The sequence below is a fragment of the Canis lupus genome, chromosome 7 (assembly GCF_048164855.1).
Source record: "Canis lupus baileyi chromosome 7, mCanLup2.hap1, whole genome shotgun sequence".
In the NCBI taxonomy this organism is placed as follows: domain Eukaryota; kingdom Metazoa; phylum Chordata; class Mammalia; order Carnivora; family Canidae; genus Canis; species Canis lupus.
The window spans coordinates 66,188,889-66,206,635 of NC_132844.1; the positions used below are offsets into that span (position 1 = coordinate 66,188,889).

Below are 17,747 nucleotides of genomic sequence, written 5' to 3' on the forward strand. Positions count from 1 at the left end.
TCACTGATTTTGATGCCTGCCAACCTCCTGAACTATAAGAAATAAATGTTTCTTCTTGAAAAACAAAACAAAACAAAAAAACTCTGCCAAACTGTTTTTCAAAGTGGTGGTATCGTTGTGTATTCTCATCTGCAGTGGTTAAGGGTTCCAGCTACTCTGCATGCTCAGCAGCACTTGGTATTAGAAATTCTTTATTATATAATATACAAACATAAAAGTACATAAATCATAAATGTACAACTAGATGAATAATCACAAAGTGAACATCTCAGTGTAACTACCACAAGGTTAAAAAAAAATTCCACATTCTCAGCATCCCAGAACACCCCGCCCTCTCCCTTCCCTCTAGTCACTAAGCCCCTCCCCCTCCATAAAGGGACTACTAGTCTGGCTTAACATGACACACTAGTTTTGACAATTATATAAATGACATCATATAACAAGTATTCTTCTGTGTCTTCTTTCACACAATATTGTTTGTGAGATTTATCCATGCCGTTGGATATAGTTCATTCATTCATTCTAGTACAGTGTTTCACTATAAAACTGTATCTAGGGCAGCCCCGGTGGCACAGCAATTTAGCGCCGCCTGCAGCCCAGGGTGTGATCCTGGAGACCGGGGATTGAGTCCCATATCAGGCTCCTTGCATGGAGCCTGCTTCTCCCTCTGCCTGTGTCTCTGCCTCTCTCTCTCTGTTTCTCATGAATAAATAAATTTAAAAAAACTTTTTTTTATAAAAAAGACTGTATCTACTGTTGATGAACACTTGGGTTGTTTCCTTGGTAGTGAAAATATTGTCATGAGGTGTGTATATATATATACCTCGTAACTAATAAATAATGCCAAATAATTTTTTATAATGGTTGTGCCAATTTATAGTTCTATCCAAAGACTATTTGCCCCCATCCTTACTAATGCCTGGCATTGTCAATATTTAATTTTAGCCACTCTGGCAGATAGGTAGTGGTATCCCATTGTGGTTTTAATTTGCATTTCCCTGATCACTAAAGAGGCTGAACAACTTCTCATGGATACTGAACATTTGGATATAATCTTTTGTGAAGTGCCTGGCTCTTGCCCATTTTCAAAACTGGGTTATCTTTCTTTTTCTTATTGATTTGGAGTTCTGTACATATTCAAACATAAGTCCTTCATCGGTTATGTGTGGCAATTATCTCCACTCCTGAGTTTGCCTTTCATTCTCTGAATGGTGTCTTTTGATGAATGGGGGTTAATTTTAATGTGATACCAGCAGTATTTTTTCAAAGAACCCCAGGTAAGCACAAAAACTGGAAAAGGGGTTGAGAGTCACTGCTCTAGCTGCTGGAAGACCAGAAGCTGAACTGTCCCAAGCAACAAGGATTGTTCATAGATAGTCTGATTCATCACAGACATTAAATGCCAGAGCATACAGAAGCATGAAGGCAGGAATCACCAGGGAGCAGACGAGTAACAACATGAGAGGAGGAGAAGAATGAGAAAGGTTCAAACAACATGCCTGAGTCTCGAGGACTTGACACAAGCAAACCCAATAAGGCATTTTAGGCTGACTCTAAAACAACCAATTTTCTGAAAGAGCTAGACATCAATACATAAGATGAGCTATCTGAAGAGCTTTTCAACTGAAATGTACACAACTACAACATTTGTGTGCAGAGTCAGCAGTCCTCCAAGGTTTTTCTTTCTTTAAGTCAATTTAAAACTAAAATTGCATTTGTTGCAATTTTTGGATCTGTACTTAAGCTTTCAGTTTCTGGCCATTCCAGCATATAAGAGAGACCATTTAATGAAGAAAGAGTGTAGTTCTGAGTTTTGAATGATTAGAAATCTCTACCTCTTAAAAAGACTTGGCAAATGACTTCAAATATGACCAAAACAATAATGTCCTGCACCTGAAATTCAAATCCTTCATCAGACTGCTGCCAAGGCATCATGCCAGAAAAGAAGCCACAAAGAAAAGGAACATCTGTTAAGGAGGGGGAAAAAGGCGGGAGGAGTGCTTTTACCTGTAAGAACAGTTGCTACATCAAACATTTGAGTCACGGCTTCTCTTAAAAATCAGTTACCTCACAAATGGAATTAGAGCTAAGAGGCTTAAACCAGAAAAGACTTGGAAGAATCAAGAGCCTACCTTCCCTCTGTATTATCGGTCTGAGACCTAAGAGAGGAGTCTCGTGGTAACAACAACCCTAGAAGAAAGGGTACACAGGTACACAGCAGACCCTGGACAGCAACCCAGAAGTACAGTCTTGATCTGTGGCTGGCACGGGCTGCCTCTGTGACCCTGAGGCTGATGTTCAGGAAACACTAAAATCAGCGGGTGGCTTCCCTACTTCTCAAAATCTGCTATCCCATACATGGAGTACATCCAAACTGCACATAATCAAGGAGAGAAGCACCACAGAACTCACCTAATACCACAACCCCATTTCTCAGCCAACTTTGATAAGGAAAACATCTTTTTCTAAGGTGGTCTGAAATAAGCGATTGCAGGGGGCTTTAAAAGCTGGCCTCTATGACTTAAATATGCATCATTAATTTTTTTTAAAATCATACAACCAGTACAGGTTTCCCCTGCTGTCCAAAAGTAGTGTTCCCATGAAGCCTTTCTTCATAAGCCAACGGTGTAAAAGCAAAGAAGCAATTACCATTAACTTATATGGAAATATTTTTTTATTGTTCCCAGATCCAAAACATAACCTCTCTTAGGCTTTTCTGATACCTCAGGACATCACTTGATAACAGATGCACAAAATAAATCGAGATTATTAAAGCACAGATGCTCGCAGACATAGTTCAAAACTATGGCACCTTGATGCTGAGATGTTGAGTGCAGTTCCCTGGGAAAGACCTTAGCAGGGCCACTCTCAATGCTCTGCTGCGCACTGCCTCTATAACAGCTCACTGCAAAACAAATGTTAAATGCTATTTTTGCCCTTTTTTGGTACAAGTGAAAATCCTCTTCCAATTTCTTTTCACTAGCAAATACAGGCACCAAAGTAGGTGTTTTGTAAAAGCAAAGTGTAGGATGGATAATATGAACTTTCCAAAAGCAGGGCATAAAGCAAATCAGTATACTTACTTCACTGGTGTTTGACAATAGCACATAGTAGAGACTTATTTATGTTTGAGCCCTGGCTCATTCACTTATTCAACCACTCAGTTAGAAGGCCCCGGGCAAGTCAATTTATCTCTCTGGGCCTCAGATCCATCTGTTCCCAGAAGAGGTTAAACTTGATCATCTCTGAGGCTCCCTTTTCAGTGCCAATCTCTATTCTGCTCATAATACCTTGCCAAGAGTGCCACAACAATTTACTCAGCACTTATACCCTCTCCTTCCACACAGTGCCAACTCAACTTAATCCTAATCAGGAAGGTAGTTCTCAACAGCTTAATCTAGCAGGTTATTATGTTTTGTTTTGTTTTGTTTTTTTTAAGATTTTCCTTATTTGAGAGAGAGAGAGAGAGAGAATGGGGTGGGGTGGGGAGAGGAAGGGCAGAGGGAGAGGGAGAAGCAGGCTCCCCACAGAATAGGGAGCCCTGATATGGGACTTCATCCCAGGACCCTGGAATCACAACCTGAGCCAAAGGCAGATGCTTAACCAACTGAGCCACCCACGCACCCAAATCCAGCAGTTTTAAGCCTGCCTGCAGGATACCAAGTGTAATAAGAAATACATATTGGGTCTTTATCTCTTTTTCTAGCACAGAGCTTCTAAAAACTTTTGGAATTTCCTAAGTGGTGAGACAGAAAAGTGTCTTTTGTTATGTTGATGATGCAACTCTCAGTTCACCTATGAATGGGGTCTAACTGCTAGGATAACCAACCCTGTGACTCGAGGATTGAAAACTTTCAGTCCGGGCCCTCAACCTCCTGAGAGGAGAGAAGGGCTGGACACCGAATTGATCACCAATGGCCAATGATTTCATCAATCATGCTATGTAAGAGAGCCTCCATAAAAACTCAAAAGGATGGGTTCAGAGAGCTTCTGGGTTGGTGACTGCATGCATGGAGGTGTTGAGTGGGACACCCAGACAGGATGTGAAAGCTTTGTGCTCTTTCCTGAATACCTTGCCCTACACATCTCTTCCATCTGGATGTTCATCTGTATCCTTTATCCTATCCTTTCATAATAAACCGGTACAGAAGCAAATGTTTCCCTGAGTTCTGTGAGCCAGTTTGGCTAATTAATCAAATCCAAAGGGGGGGAGGAGGTCACTAGAACCGGTTGGTTTCAGCTGGTTAGAAGTACAAGTAAACAGTTTAGACTTGTGACTAGCATCTGAAGTCCAAGGAAGGACGTGTCCTTAGAGCCTCCGATTTATAGCCGCTGGTCAGAAGAGTACGTGTTAACCTGTGGAATCTGATGCTATCAGAACTGAGGTGATAGCAGGACACTGGTGTCCCAAGCACTGCTTGGTGGTATGAGGGTAACCCCTACACACCTCAGAACTGGTCTCACACCATTCACTACCCTTCCTTCTAACAGATGTCTTTACAAGCCTTCCAACCAGAGCAGTGGAAGATGGTGTCTGAAGACATTTCCTACTTCCTAATGCCTTAGCTGTCAACATTGGAATTTTTCTCAGTGCACAGTCTCTATTTTCATAGTATCCCTAGGTGCTTGTATATCTGTACTTTAGGTATTTCCTAATTGCTAATGTAAACACACTATTTTTCACCTCCCTTAGTATTCACACCAGACCAGTGATTTTCAAATTTGTTTAAAGTAGAAAAGTCCTTTATTCGAAGGAAATCTTCCGCAAAACACAAATATGTAAAACGGATTAATAGGAGGGTGGGAGTCTGATGGAAAGGAATAGGGAAGGGAAGGAGCTAAGTGCAGTCAGCTCAACTCCTTCCTCCTCTGAACCACAGGTGTATTCCAGAATATTCATCAGATTCCCCAGGTCTTCGGATCTATGACTCACAAAGGCCAATTCCTCCAGTAACTTACTCTAGTTTCTGGAGCAGGACCTACTGCCCCACTTCAGGTGTTTCTTCAAAGTAATGAACTTTCATTCAAGTTATTAGAAATCATTTTGGCATAATCTAATCTCTGGTAGCATAGAGAAATGATTGTCTATGCGGAAGACAACTGGGTGGCTACAGGAGCGGATAACTTTCGGACCTCTCAATTTTGTATTCTGTATTATGCACACACAAAAAAGTAACTTAAAACTAAACGAAAATTCAGTAAAAGTCATTAAGCATCTATGTATTCCTGTACCTTGTTATCCATAATTGTCCACTGGCCCTCGACGTTCTGCTTCAAAACACAGTGGTTTCGGGAAATCATCAGAGGGCAGATTTTTGATACCAGTTGGTATGTGACACCAAATCCTCGCCCTATAGTCACCTAGGAAGACAACAATGTAAGAGACATAATCGGTCATTTTGCTGCAAAGGGACGTCCTTTACAATCTTGTCAACCAGCAATATTCACATGTCTTGACTTATGAAACCAGCCTCTTGTGAAACCCAAAGAACTTGGCAGCTATCTCCTTCAGCTATCACGAGGGCCACCAGGTAGAAAAAGGCAAGAAGTTCTGGTAAGGAGACAGCTGAATGAAGTTAATTATGGAATGTCAGAGCTGGGAGGACCTTGACCTTTCATCGTAAGATGGAGAAATCCTTTCTACACACCCTCTTCAACTAGTCTTAAACACTACCAAGAACTACAGCCTTTATACAAGGCAGTCCTTCCAATTTTTCAATGGCCCTGACTTGGCATCTTTCTCCCTATAAATTCCATCCTTTGGCCCTGGCTCTGCCCTGAACACCATGAGAAAATCTCCAATCCCCCTTCCGCTTGACAGCTGTAAAGTGTCTACATAGTCTTCTCTTTTCGTAGCCCTATGTTCCCAGTTACTTCAAACCTAACTCCCATGGCATGGGTTTGCATCTCTTTGCTATCCTAATAGATCTGTGAAGAGACTCCTGGTTTATTTTTATTCCTAGATGCCACATTAAAAAAATAATTTTTATAACACAGTCAAATGCAAGCATCACTTTCCCAGTTCTAGATATCATCACTGGAGCATATAAACTGCATTAGCTTTCATAGCAGATCTGTCATGCTGCCAATGTATCCTCAGGCTTAGGAATGATTAAATTTCTTGGTCTAACCCTCCTCCAAGAATTGCTATGCTAAGTCATGTCTCTTCTGTCCTATACTTGACTAGTTGGTAAATTTGGATTCGAGTGCAGGACCTTACATTGATTCCTGTTAAATTTCATCTTGTTAGTTCAGCCTATCACATGAACTTGTCAAGACCTTCTGAATTTTTAATCTGCCATCAGACATACTCAATATCCCTTCCAGCTTCGACTTATCCAACAAATTGATATGAAGCCTTATGTACATTCATTTAAGACACAGATAAAAAGATTGAAACAGGATGTAGCCAAAGGCAAAACTCCCAGGAAAGCCTAGTAAACATTATACCACATAATCTGGGTACACCTTTAACCAGTGTAATTCAATCAAAAGTCTTTGCACTGAGTCCATATTTTCTATCTTATCCTTGAATACAGCATGAGAGCCTCTGGAAAAGGTTGCAAAAGAAGTCTCAATTCTTTTTTTTTTTTTTTTTTAATTTTATTTATTTATTCATGAGAGACACACACAGAGAAAGAGAGGCAGAGACACAGGCATTGGGAGAAGCAGGCTCCATGCAGGGAGCCCGACGTGGGACTCGATCCCAGGTCTCCAGGATCACACCCTGGGCTGAAGGCGGCGCTAAACTGCTGAGCCACCCAGGCTGCCCAAGAAGCCTCACTTCTCACCTACCATACATTTTTGATGGACCAGTCGAGTTTATGATAACCCTGTCAAGGGAGAAAATGAAATTCTCCTGAAATCCAGATCTTAGAATGTCCTGTTTATTCTTCTTGGCCTACAAGCCACCTCTATAATGACTTGATACCAGTTGGTATGTGACACCAAATCCTATAGCACAACAACCTTAGCTGGGAACATTAAGCTAAATGGTCTGTGGTTTTCGAAAAGCTACCCATTTTGTTCCTTTTGAAAGTCTTTCAGAATCATGCCTGTCTTCCTCAGTCCCTCAAAGACCCCCATGACACTCCTTGTCCCTCCAATCTGTTCTTCCCCTATAACTCTCATCTCAGTAACTGACACTACCATCCAAGCAACTGCTTAGCCCCAAACTGGAAGCCATCTTTGATTCTTCTCATATTCAAATCAGCAGTAAATTCTACTGGTTGTAATTCAAATATATTCTAAATCTGTTCAATTCTCTTAATCTCTATGGCCAATACCTTAGTCCAAACAACGTGATCGCCAGCTGTTTTTGCTCCTGCCCTGTACTCCCTCACTCAGACCAACTTCATTCTTCACACAGCAGTTGGAGTGGTAACGTAAAAACTTTAAATCAGACCATTTCCCTTCTTTCCAAACTATATTAACAATCCACTCTTCCTTCCATAGCCTACAAGGCCTGAATGTCCTAACCCCCTCCAATTCTTTGGTCTTATACCACAGTCAGAAACATCACTACCGGAGGGCCTCCTTTTCTCCAGTCCCTTCTACTTAGAAGTCTTCTCTGAGACATCTGCATGGGCTCCTTCTCATCTTTCAAGTTTCAGCTCCTCAAAGGCCTGCCCTGATTACCCTAAAGTTGTTGCTTGCTCCCTCCCCTACCATTGTATTCCTTAATGTTGTTAGCATGCATTTGTCACAATCCAAAATCACTGTTTGCTTTACCTATTCCCCACCCCTTACTAGAATATAAATTTCATAAACAGGGACTTATCTATCTTGTGTACCACTCTATCTCTGTACAGACAACAGAGCTTAGTAAGTGTGAGTGAATGGAAGAATAGAGCTTGGGAGTCCTCCCAGATTCTAGGATGAGCATTTTTTTAGGTCAGAAGTTGGAAATTGGGTTATTACCACTAGAAACTACAGAGCAGCAGCCAGGAACTTACAATCTGACTTAATTTCTTCAGTTTTTTGAACAGCTAGCCAGAAATTCCACTTACTATCCAAGTTCCTCTGAATTTTCATATATATATATATCCTTTATATATACATATATCCTTTAAAAATGGAATGTTTAGGGGCATCTGGCTGGCTGGGCCCTAGGGCATGTGCCTCTCGATCTCAGGGTTGCCTCTTGATCACAAGGGTTGTGAGTTCAAGCCCATGTTGGGCATGCAGCCTACTTAAAATAATTAATTTAAAAAAATTTTAAAGATGGAACGTTTAAGGATTTATCTGTCATTCTGGAGGAGTAAGAATTTTCATGTAGGCAGCTTTCTTTCTTTTTTTTTTTTAATATTTTTATTTGAAAGAGAGCTGAGCAGGGAGACTGATGTGGGGCTTGATCTCACAACCCTGAGATCATGATCTGAGCTGAAATCAAGAGTCAGCTGCTTAACCAACTGAGCCACCGAGGCACCCTGGTAGCTTTATTTCTAATAAAGGAAGTATTCCATATTCATTTTAATACTTGAGAGGAGACAGTATTGCCATTGTGAGCTGTCTGGATAAAGTATTATAGAAAAGGAAGATGAGTGCCTTTTCTGAAATAGCCTCCTACAGAATCTGAATCCAGGGAAGTAAGGAACGACTCTTTTTTCACCCTTCCCTTTATTGTCTGGTCCTACAATTTACCTAGGTATAGCAAAGAGTCTGGTGAACTTATCTGGATATCCCAGCATCGTTTGCACATAAAAGTAAGTTTCCCTGTGAGAACTGAGTGCCAACAAATCATCAATGCAAAACTTGAGGGTTGTTTCAATTTACAACAGTTTTGCAAGCCATTGTCCTTACCCACCTTCACATTCCAAAAGAACAGTAACATTTGACTAAGTATTTTATAAGACTGTGTTTGAGTGTGGAACATTTGCAGGGCTCAAATTAAGAAATACATGTAAAAGCCCAAGCCCGAAACAAAGTAAAGTACAGCTACTAATATTCAGGTGTTAATATCTTCATTTGTTGGGGATCCCTGGGTGGCTCAGCGATTTAGCACCTCCTTTGGCCTGGGCGTGATCCTGGAGTCCTGGGATCAAGTCCCATATCAGGCTCCCAGCATGGAGCCTGCTTCTCCCTCCTCCTGTGTCTCTACCTCTCTCTCTCTCTATGTCTATCATAAATAAATAAAGAAATCTTAAAAAAAAAAAAAACCTTCATTTGTTAAACTTCTCAAAGGTAAATGCTTCTGGAAAAAGCCAGGAAGGGAAAGGTCAGTGCTCAAACGAAAATAATCTGTGCCTAGGGGTGCCTGCGTGGCTCAGGAGGTAAAGCATCCAACTCTGTTTTGGCTCAGGTCATGATCTTGAGGTGGTGAAATGGAGCCCAAGTCCAGCTCTGTGCTCAGTGGGGAATCTGCTTCAGATTCTCTCTCTTGGGACACCTGGATGGCTCTGCAGTTGAGTGTCTGCTTTTGGCTCATGGCGTGATCCCAGAGTAGCGGGATCAAGTCCCATGTCGGGATCCTTGCATGAAGCATGCTTCTCTCTCTGCCTGTGTCTCTGCCTCTTTCTCTCTTTCTCTGTCTCTTCATGAATAAATAAATAAATAAATCTTTTAAAAAAAGGGGGGGATCCCCGGGTGGCTCAGCGGTTTGGTGCCTGCCTTTGGCCCAGGGTACGGTCCTGAAGTCCCGGGATCGAGTCCTGCGTCGGGCTCCCGGCATGAAGCCTGCTTCTCCCTCTGCCTGTGTCTCTGCCCCCCTCTCTCTCTCTCTCTCTGTCTGTCACGAATAAATAAATAAAACCTTAAAAAAAAAAAAAAGATTCTCTCTCTGCGCAGGGGTGCATGTGTGCACGCTCTCTCTCATACATAAATAAACAAATAAATAAAATCTTTTTAAAAAAATGAATGTGTGCCTAATGTAGACTTTTCGGCACTGATACCTGAAGAGAAAAAGAGATTGGGGCAGAGGGGTCCTCTTGGTGTTCTTCAAATCACAGCAAAGTAACCCTTTAAAACCTCCTGATCAGGGTGGCCCCGGTGGCTCAGTGGTTTAGCCTTGCCTTTGGCTCAGGATGTGATCCTGGAGACCCCGGATCGAGTCCCACATCGGGCTCCCTGCATGGAGCCTGCTTCTCCCTCTGCCTGTGTCTCTGCCTCTCTCTCTCTCATGAATAAATAAATAAAGTCTTTTTAAAAAATAAATAAAACCTCCTGATCAAAAAAAATAGGTAAATAAAATAAAAATAAAACCTCCTGATCTAGCAAGTTAAGGCTGGACCTGAATCTCCTGACTGGAGGAACCACTGTTCTAGGATAGTACTAAATAATCTAGATCTTGGCATTGGATTGTACAGCCTGCATAGCTGTTCTCAGATACTTCACTGTATAAAAGTGTCTTTCTCCATTCAAGCAATAAATTCTTTGAGAGCAAAGTTGCTATTATTTATCCCTCTCATAACACAGGAAAAAAACCATAAATAATAAATATTTGGGAGACTGAATTGAGACTATGTAGCTTGCAGAAACAATCTAGCTAAATGTACACAATGATCAAGACTTATCTTTCCTACAAATTATTTCCAACACCCAATGGTTCCCAGTCACCACAAGTGGTCCCTGATCCAGCTCTCCTTTCCAAGCTGATTGCACTCTAACTCTCTCTGCCTCCTCTTCTAGCACCCTCTCTAAACCACCACCCCAACTGCCCTCAACTGGAGCCGTGCTTCACCTTCTCTCGTTTCTTTTTTGCATTCATGACTGCATTAGAAAACACTACAGGGGACGGAGTGGCCAATGGCCTGCAGAGCAACATGCCCAAGTTTTATCGTGACTACTGCGACACATACCTCACCCATGACTCTCCATCTGTGAGAAAGACACACTGCAGTGGTAGGAAACACAAAGAGAATGTGAAAGACTACTATCAGAAATGGATGAAGAGCAGGCTCAGAGCCTCATCGACAAAACAACCCAGCATTTCAACAAGGAAAAGTACCTCCTACTCCATTCTCTGCTCCTCCTCCTGCAGGGGCAATGATCCCACCTCTCCCCAGTCTCCTGGGACCTCCTCGCCCTGGTATGATGCCAGCCTCCCATATGAGGGGCCCTCCCATGATGCCAATGATGGGCCCTCCTCCTCCTGGGATGATGCCAGTGGGACCTGCTCCTGGAATGAGGCCACCTATGGGAGGCCACATGCCAATGATGCCTGGGCCCCCAATGATGAGACCTCCTGCCCGTCCCATGATGGTGCCCACTCCGCCAGGAATGACGCGACCAGACAGATAAGGAGAGACAGGAACCTCTTTATATTCATTTTATATTACTTGTTCTACTTCACCAGGATATCCTGGTGCTGTGACTCTGGGTGTTTTCTAACAGCAGGATAAGGAAGACTTGCTTCCCCTTCCTATCAAAGAGAGAATAGTTTTTGCAGGGGAGTAGTGGGACACCCCCCCCCCCAAAAAAAGGGCAATTTTCATTTGTATTGTGAAATGTGAAAATAAAATTATCAACTGTTTTAGTTAAAAAAAAAAAAAAAAGGCTCACAGGATATAATGTGGATCCTCCTAGAGCGTCGATTTCCCCCAAGGGTTGGAAAGGAAGACAGTTTTACAGTACAGTGCGCTCATCTGAAGGGACATGACCCAAACTCAGTGTTTTTCAAGCTAAACTCGAGAAAGTTCATGCTTTCCCGCTGCCCCCACCCACCAACCCGGACACCCGGCTGTTGGTCACTCGCGGTGGAGGCGCACTGGGCCCCTCAGGGCTCGGCGCGACCCAACCCCGGGCCCCCCAGGCCCCTCCCAAGCCAGCCGGTCCGCTCAGCGCCCACGCCCGCGGCTCGCCCAGCCCCTCCCTCCAGCGCCTCCCCGCAACCCGGCCTCCCGCCCAAGGTCGCCCCGCAGGCGCAGGCCGCTCTCAAAGGGGCCATCTTTCCTCCCGAGCGGTCCCCACGGCGACCCCAAACACCTCGCACCTCGACCCCCGACCCCCGACCCTCCTTCACTTGTCTCCGCTCCGGCCCGCCCCCACCTCCCCTGCTCCATTCATCCCTCCCGCCCGGACGCCCCGGCGCCGCTGCCTCCAACCCGGTCCCCCGCCCCAGGGCCCCTCCCCCTCACCTCGTTTCCGTCCTCCAGCAGCAGCCACTCGGCGTTCATCCTGGCCCGCCGCAAGCACCACCTCCGGCCACCGGCGCGGTCTCCCGTGACCAACGAGCCGGGCTCCTCCATAGCCCCGTGTGCCCCAGGTCGCGGTCAGCACAGAGCGAGACCCCCGCCCGGGTTCCCGCCGCCTCTCAGCCTCGTCGCCGGCGCCATAACTAAACAACAGACAGAAGCAATCGCTACGCGCTCGCGATCGATGTGAACTCTCGCTCGGGCTGCGCGCCCCGCCCCCTCGGCCGCCAACCGGCGTCACTGCGCCTGCGCCGGAGCGAAGCCGCGTAGAGGGGGCCGCAGGTGTGCTGCGATTCCGCTCCAGGTGGGACGGGGTCGCCCCGCAAGCCGCCCCTAGGTGGAGCTGCTTCTCACCTTACCCACGTCCCTTTTCATTTTTGATTTTGCTTTATGGTGAGTTCCACGTTACCTAAAACTATAACCAACTTTTAAACGACTTTAAACTTTTGACAATTTTATTTATTCATTCATTCATTCATTCATTCATTTTTAAGATTTTATTTATCTATTCATGAGAAACACACACAGAGAGAGGCAAGGACACAGGCAGAGGGAGAAGCAGGCTCCATGCAGGGAGCCCGACGTAGGCCTCCATCCCGGATCCTGGAATCACGCCCTGAGCCAAAGGCAGATGCTCAACCACTGAGCCACCCAGATGTCCCAAACTTGTGATAATTTTAAAATAAGTCTGATGGCACCTGGCTGGCTCAGTCAGTAGGGTATGAGACTCTTGATCTCGGGCTGTGAGTTCGAGCCCCACCTTGGGTGTAGAGCTTACTTAAAAAGAGCACAAAAAGTTTTGAATCTGTTCCTAAATAGCATCTGTTTTGCATGACCTCTTTTTACTACTGAAGTTTTCTTTTTTTTTTTTTAATTTTTTTTCTTATTTATTTATGATAGTCATAGAGAGAGAGAGAGGCAGAGACACAGGCAGAGGGAGAAGCAGGCTCCATGCACCGGGAGCCCGATGTGGGATTCGATCCCGGGTCTCCAGGATCGCGCCCTGGGCCAAAGGCAGGCGCCAAACCGCTGCCACCCAGGGATTCCCCTCTTTTTACTACTGAAGTTTTCAAAACTTAACAGTAGAATCTATGGAGGTGGAAATCAGTTGCCTGGGGCTAGGCGCGGGGGCCAGGACTAAAGGAAAAGGGACATGAGAGAATTTGGGAAGGTGATAGAAATGTTCCAAAACTGGATTGTGGTGATGATTGCACAATTGTAGACGTTTACTGAAAAGTCACTGAAGCATTACATACACTTTCATTGGACAAATTTTATGATAGATGTAAATTATCCTCAATAAAGCTATTAATAGCACCACCACCACCACCTGAACTTCTTTTCTTTGATCCTCCACTATAGTGTGGTAGCTGCTCCCTGTAGTGTGTACCTCTGTGATAACACCTCCTCTTGTCTTTTCCATTTCCCGATACTTGGTTAACAATTTTCCTATATTCTGTCAAGGGAAAACACATATACTAAATGAATCATACAAAGCACAACAGTAAAGGGCTAACATTTATTGAGAACTAAGGGCCAAGTACTAGGCCAAGCACCCTACATACTTTATCTTATATGCTCCTCACAAACACTATGATGATGGTGGTTACAATTATAATTCTTATTTTAAGTTTGATGAGAAAAGAGGCACAGAGAGGTTTAGCAATCTTCTCGAAGTAACAAGTTAAATGGTAGAGTAGAATGCCAATTCAGTTCTGTTTCCGGAACCTAATTTCCTAATCATGTTTGCAACCCCAGCCTGGAGCTTTATCTGTGTGGCCCGGTCATATCAAGAATTTCAGCCTGAGGGGTACCTGGGTAGCTCAGTGGGTCAAGCTTGGTTTTGGCTCAGGTCAAGATCTTAGGGTCTCTGTGCTGGCTCCAAGCCCAGCATGGAGTTTGCTTCTCCCTCTCCCTCCCCCTCTGCACTTCCTCCCTGCCCATCCCCCAATCAATCAATCAATCAATATTTTTTAAAAAAAGAATTTCAGCCTATAATATCACAGACAGGAAAATTGGTGGGAGCCACAACTGTACTCATGCAGATGCTTTCCTAGTCTTTGGATTACATGTCTGTTGGTGCCTCCAATCCCACCTTAGCATTCTGTCCCAGGAATAGCAAGTGCATCTAGAGGCCATCCTGACATTTAGTTGGCATGTCCCCTTAGGCTCTTCTTGGCTGTGACTTACCTTGTTTTTCATGACCTTGACAGTTTTGAGGAGTATTGGCCAGGTATTTTGTGGAATATCCCCAAATTGAGATTTGTCTAATGTTTTTCTCATGCTTAGACTGGGGTTATAGGTTTTGAGGAAGACCATAGAGATAAAATGTCATTCTCATCATATCATACTGAAGGTATATACTCTTAACATGAATTATCACTATTGATGTTAACCTTGATCATCTGGCTGAGGCAGTGCTTGTCACGTTTCTCTTCTATAAAGTTTTTCTCCCCTTTCGTATACTGTGCTTTTTTGAAGGAAGTCACCATGCACAGCCTACACTTAAGGAGTAGGGAGTTATGCTCCACTTTCTTAAGAGCAGGGTATCTACATAAATTGCTTATAATTCTTCTGCATGGGAGGGGCACCTGGGTGGCTCAGTCAGTTAAAGCCTCTGTCTCACTCTTGGTTTCAGCTCAGGTCATGATCTCAGCATTGAGATTGAGCCCTATATCAAGCCCCACATCAGTCTCTGTGCTCAGAGGGGAATCTGCTTCCCCTTTCCTTTGGCCCCTCTCCCAGCTCATGCACTCTCTCCTTTTCTCTCTCTCTAAAATAAAGAAATCTTAAAAAAATAATAATAATTCTTCTGCATTAAGAAGAAGGGAATTTGTCTCTTCTCCCCCATTTACTTTTTGAATTGTTTATTCATATTGGTATGGACTCATGGATACTTATTTTATACTTTGCTTTATAATCCAATACCACTTCATTTTGTTGCTAAAATTGTTCCTACTTTGGCTACATTGTCCCTTTGACATACTTCCATCATTGTGCTTTATAGAGCATATTACTTTCTGGCCCAAGATGCCCTAGATCTAGATTCAGTCATTTCTCCAAGGAGCCCTGCTTCCTTTTACTGGGAAATGGTATTAGAAACCAAGATCTAGACACTAAGTGTGTTTGTTGCCACTGGAATCTTACTGCTTCTAGGTTCTCTCCGCTGACAGGGAAGTAAATATTTCAATGAATACTACTCCTCTATATCCACAGATCTGTGAATGTTAATAGTGTATGTATGCATTTATATGTAACACATATATCTCCATTGGTAAGCTGAATGTGTGCATACTAAAGTCTTATAACTCTAATGTGTTACTACCTGGCACCTGGATCATTCTAGCCATCCCCCACTCTTGCTTATTTGTAACCTTCCACTCTAAAAACTGAAAAGCCTGGATCCCACCATATGCCATCCATTTATTTAATCGTCATTTCCAGTACACATACAGTGTTTTCAGAATTGTTAACCCATATACCCATGGGAAACACTTTTTCAACTAGAGTACACTACTTATGCACAAGTCTCTGACTTTGAGTCTTACAGACTTTACTCATTTCCAAAGTTACTTAGGTCAGCACCCTTTTCCCTACCCCCTTCAAAGAGATTATTTCATAGTTAGATTCTTTTGTCCCAGTCTGCTTTCTATCTAGGATCCCCTGACCTCCTACAATGATCTTTTACAATTCATATACATTAAGGCTCACTTTGTAATGTGAAGTTCCACGAGTTTTGGCATGTGCATAGTATTATAGTATCATACAGTATAGTTTCATTGCCCTAAAGTCTTTTGTGCTTCATCTACTTGACCCTCTCCCACCCCCATACCTTGTTTTATTTAACAACATATCCTGGAGATCACTCCATAGCAATATAGATCTATATTACACCTTCCTCTTTACAGCTGTGTGTTACTCCACTGTGCAGATATACCATTGTTTCTTCAACCAATCATTGAATGATATACAGTTTGGCTCTGTCCAGTGTTTCATTATCACAAATGGCCCTACGATGAGGTAGTAAGTACCATTTATGAATATTTATTATATGCTTTTCAAATATTATCTTACTTAATCCTCACTACCATTCTGCAAGATATCCCTACTTACCTATGAGGAACCTGAGACTACTGGGTTGCCCAAGGTCTCCTCGCCATGAGCTTCTTGAGAGTTATGTCTTATTTTCAATTGTATTCCTGACATTTTTATTGACTTAATAAATGTAACTCAACTAGTAAACGGCAGTACTGGGAACTGATGGCAGGGCTGTGAGCTCGGACCTATGAAGCCCTCAAGACTGCACTCATTACAGCCCAGCAGTGGTCTCTAAGGTGGAATGGCCATACTCCAGGAAGTACACAAATGACCTATTTGCTTGAGGGAAGAATATATTAGGATAGCTAGTTATGTTTTTATCCTATCCTTTTTTAAAAAGTCCACTTTTATGGATATTTTATACTTATATAAAAGGAGGATATATATAGATATGAATAAATAAATATGATTATATTGGGCTGTATCCTCAGCCCTTCTTTTGTTGCAAAGAGTGCAAGAGCAAAAGAGTTTGGAGATACTGCCTTCTAAGATTTGGGAATTTTTTTTAACTCCACCTCCCCTGCTTACTCCCTTAATATAGTGAATCTCAACCAGGAGCAATTTTGCCCTTTCCTCCCCAGGACATTTACCAATATCTGGGAGCATTTTTTATTGTTATGACAGGGGCAGGGGTACTATTGGCATCTAGTGAGAAGCAGCCAGGGATGCTGCAAAACATCCTATAAATCACAGGACAACCCCACAACAAGCATTATCCAGTCCAAAATGACAACAGTGGTAAGGTTGGGAAATGTTGCATTATACCCATCTCAAGAGTAGAAAAATGGAGGGGAAGAGAGAGAACAGGATGCAGAAAAGGAAGGGTGTTATCTGTGTCTGTGGATCAGACACTTGTCTCATTACGTATGCTCAATTGACGTGAATTGAATAGAGCTGAGGAATGTTAGAAAGAGTTGACAATGGGAAGGCTTGTGAAGTGGGAAAGGAAAGCAGGAAGAGGAGGAGAAAGCACAGGACAAGAAGAAGGAAGGGAAATGGAGGAGAGAACTATGGAAAGGAAGTGGGGCAGATGGCCTTCCAAGATAATTATAAGATCCCCCAGCCGACATACTCTTACAACGTGATACTGATGTTCCTCCCATTTGGAGATGGCATCGACATTTCCTCCCCTGGAATCTAGGTGGGCATGTGACACCAGCAGAAGTGATATCATGCCATCATAGATTATACAGCTTCCACTCAGCCTTTTTGGGATGCTCTTGGAACGCAGTCCCCACAAGGATGTGGAAAGAACACACACCTGAAGAGGTGACATATAGATGTTCTGACCAACAGCTCCAGTTGAGGTCTTAACTGATTCCCAGTGTCAACTGCCAGACATAGGAAGGAAGGTGGCCCTAGATAGATAGCAATCCCCAATAGTGAACCATCCCTAGCCTCTGAGTCTTTCCAGACCTATTCCTGCAAAGGATATTCCTGAATTGTCATCTCTGTCATGCCCCACCTGAGTTCCTTACCCAGAGTCTGTGAGCGCAATACAGTGGCTGCACTAAACCA

General features: G+C 43.4%; 1 protein-coding gene across 2 annotated transcripts in view; it reads right to left on the minus strand.

Moving 5' to 3' along the window:
- The window catches only part of RNF8 (ring finger protein 8), a 57,049-nt gene extending 44,721 nt beyond the window's left edge, over window positions 1–12,328 (minus strand). Inside the window, exons 1-2 of one of the 2 annotated variants that reach the window (XM_072833206.1) lie at window positions 12,075–12,328; window positions 5,233–5,361 (exon numbers count right to left, since the gene is read on the minus strand). In XM_072833206.1, coding sequence (XP_072689307.1) covers window positions 5,233–5,361; window positions 12,075–12,185 — 240 coding nt within the window. In that variant the 5' untranslated portion in view covers window positions 12,186–12,328. The remainder of the gene's footprint in view (window positions 1–5,232; window positions 5,362–12,074) is intronic. The other variant, XM_072833207.1, reaches the window with a different exon arrangement.
- Window positions 12,329–17,747: the final 5,419 nt, after the last annotated feature.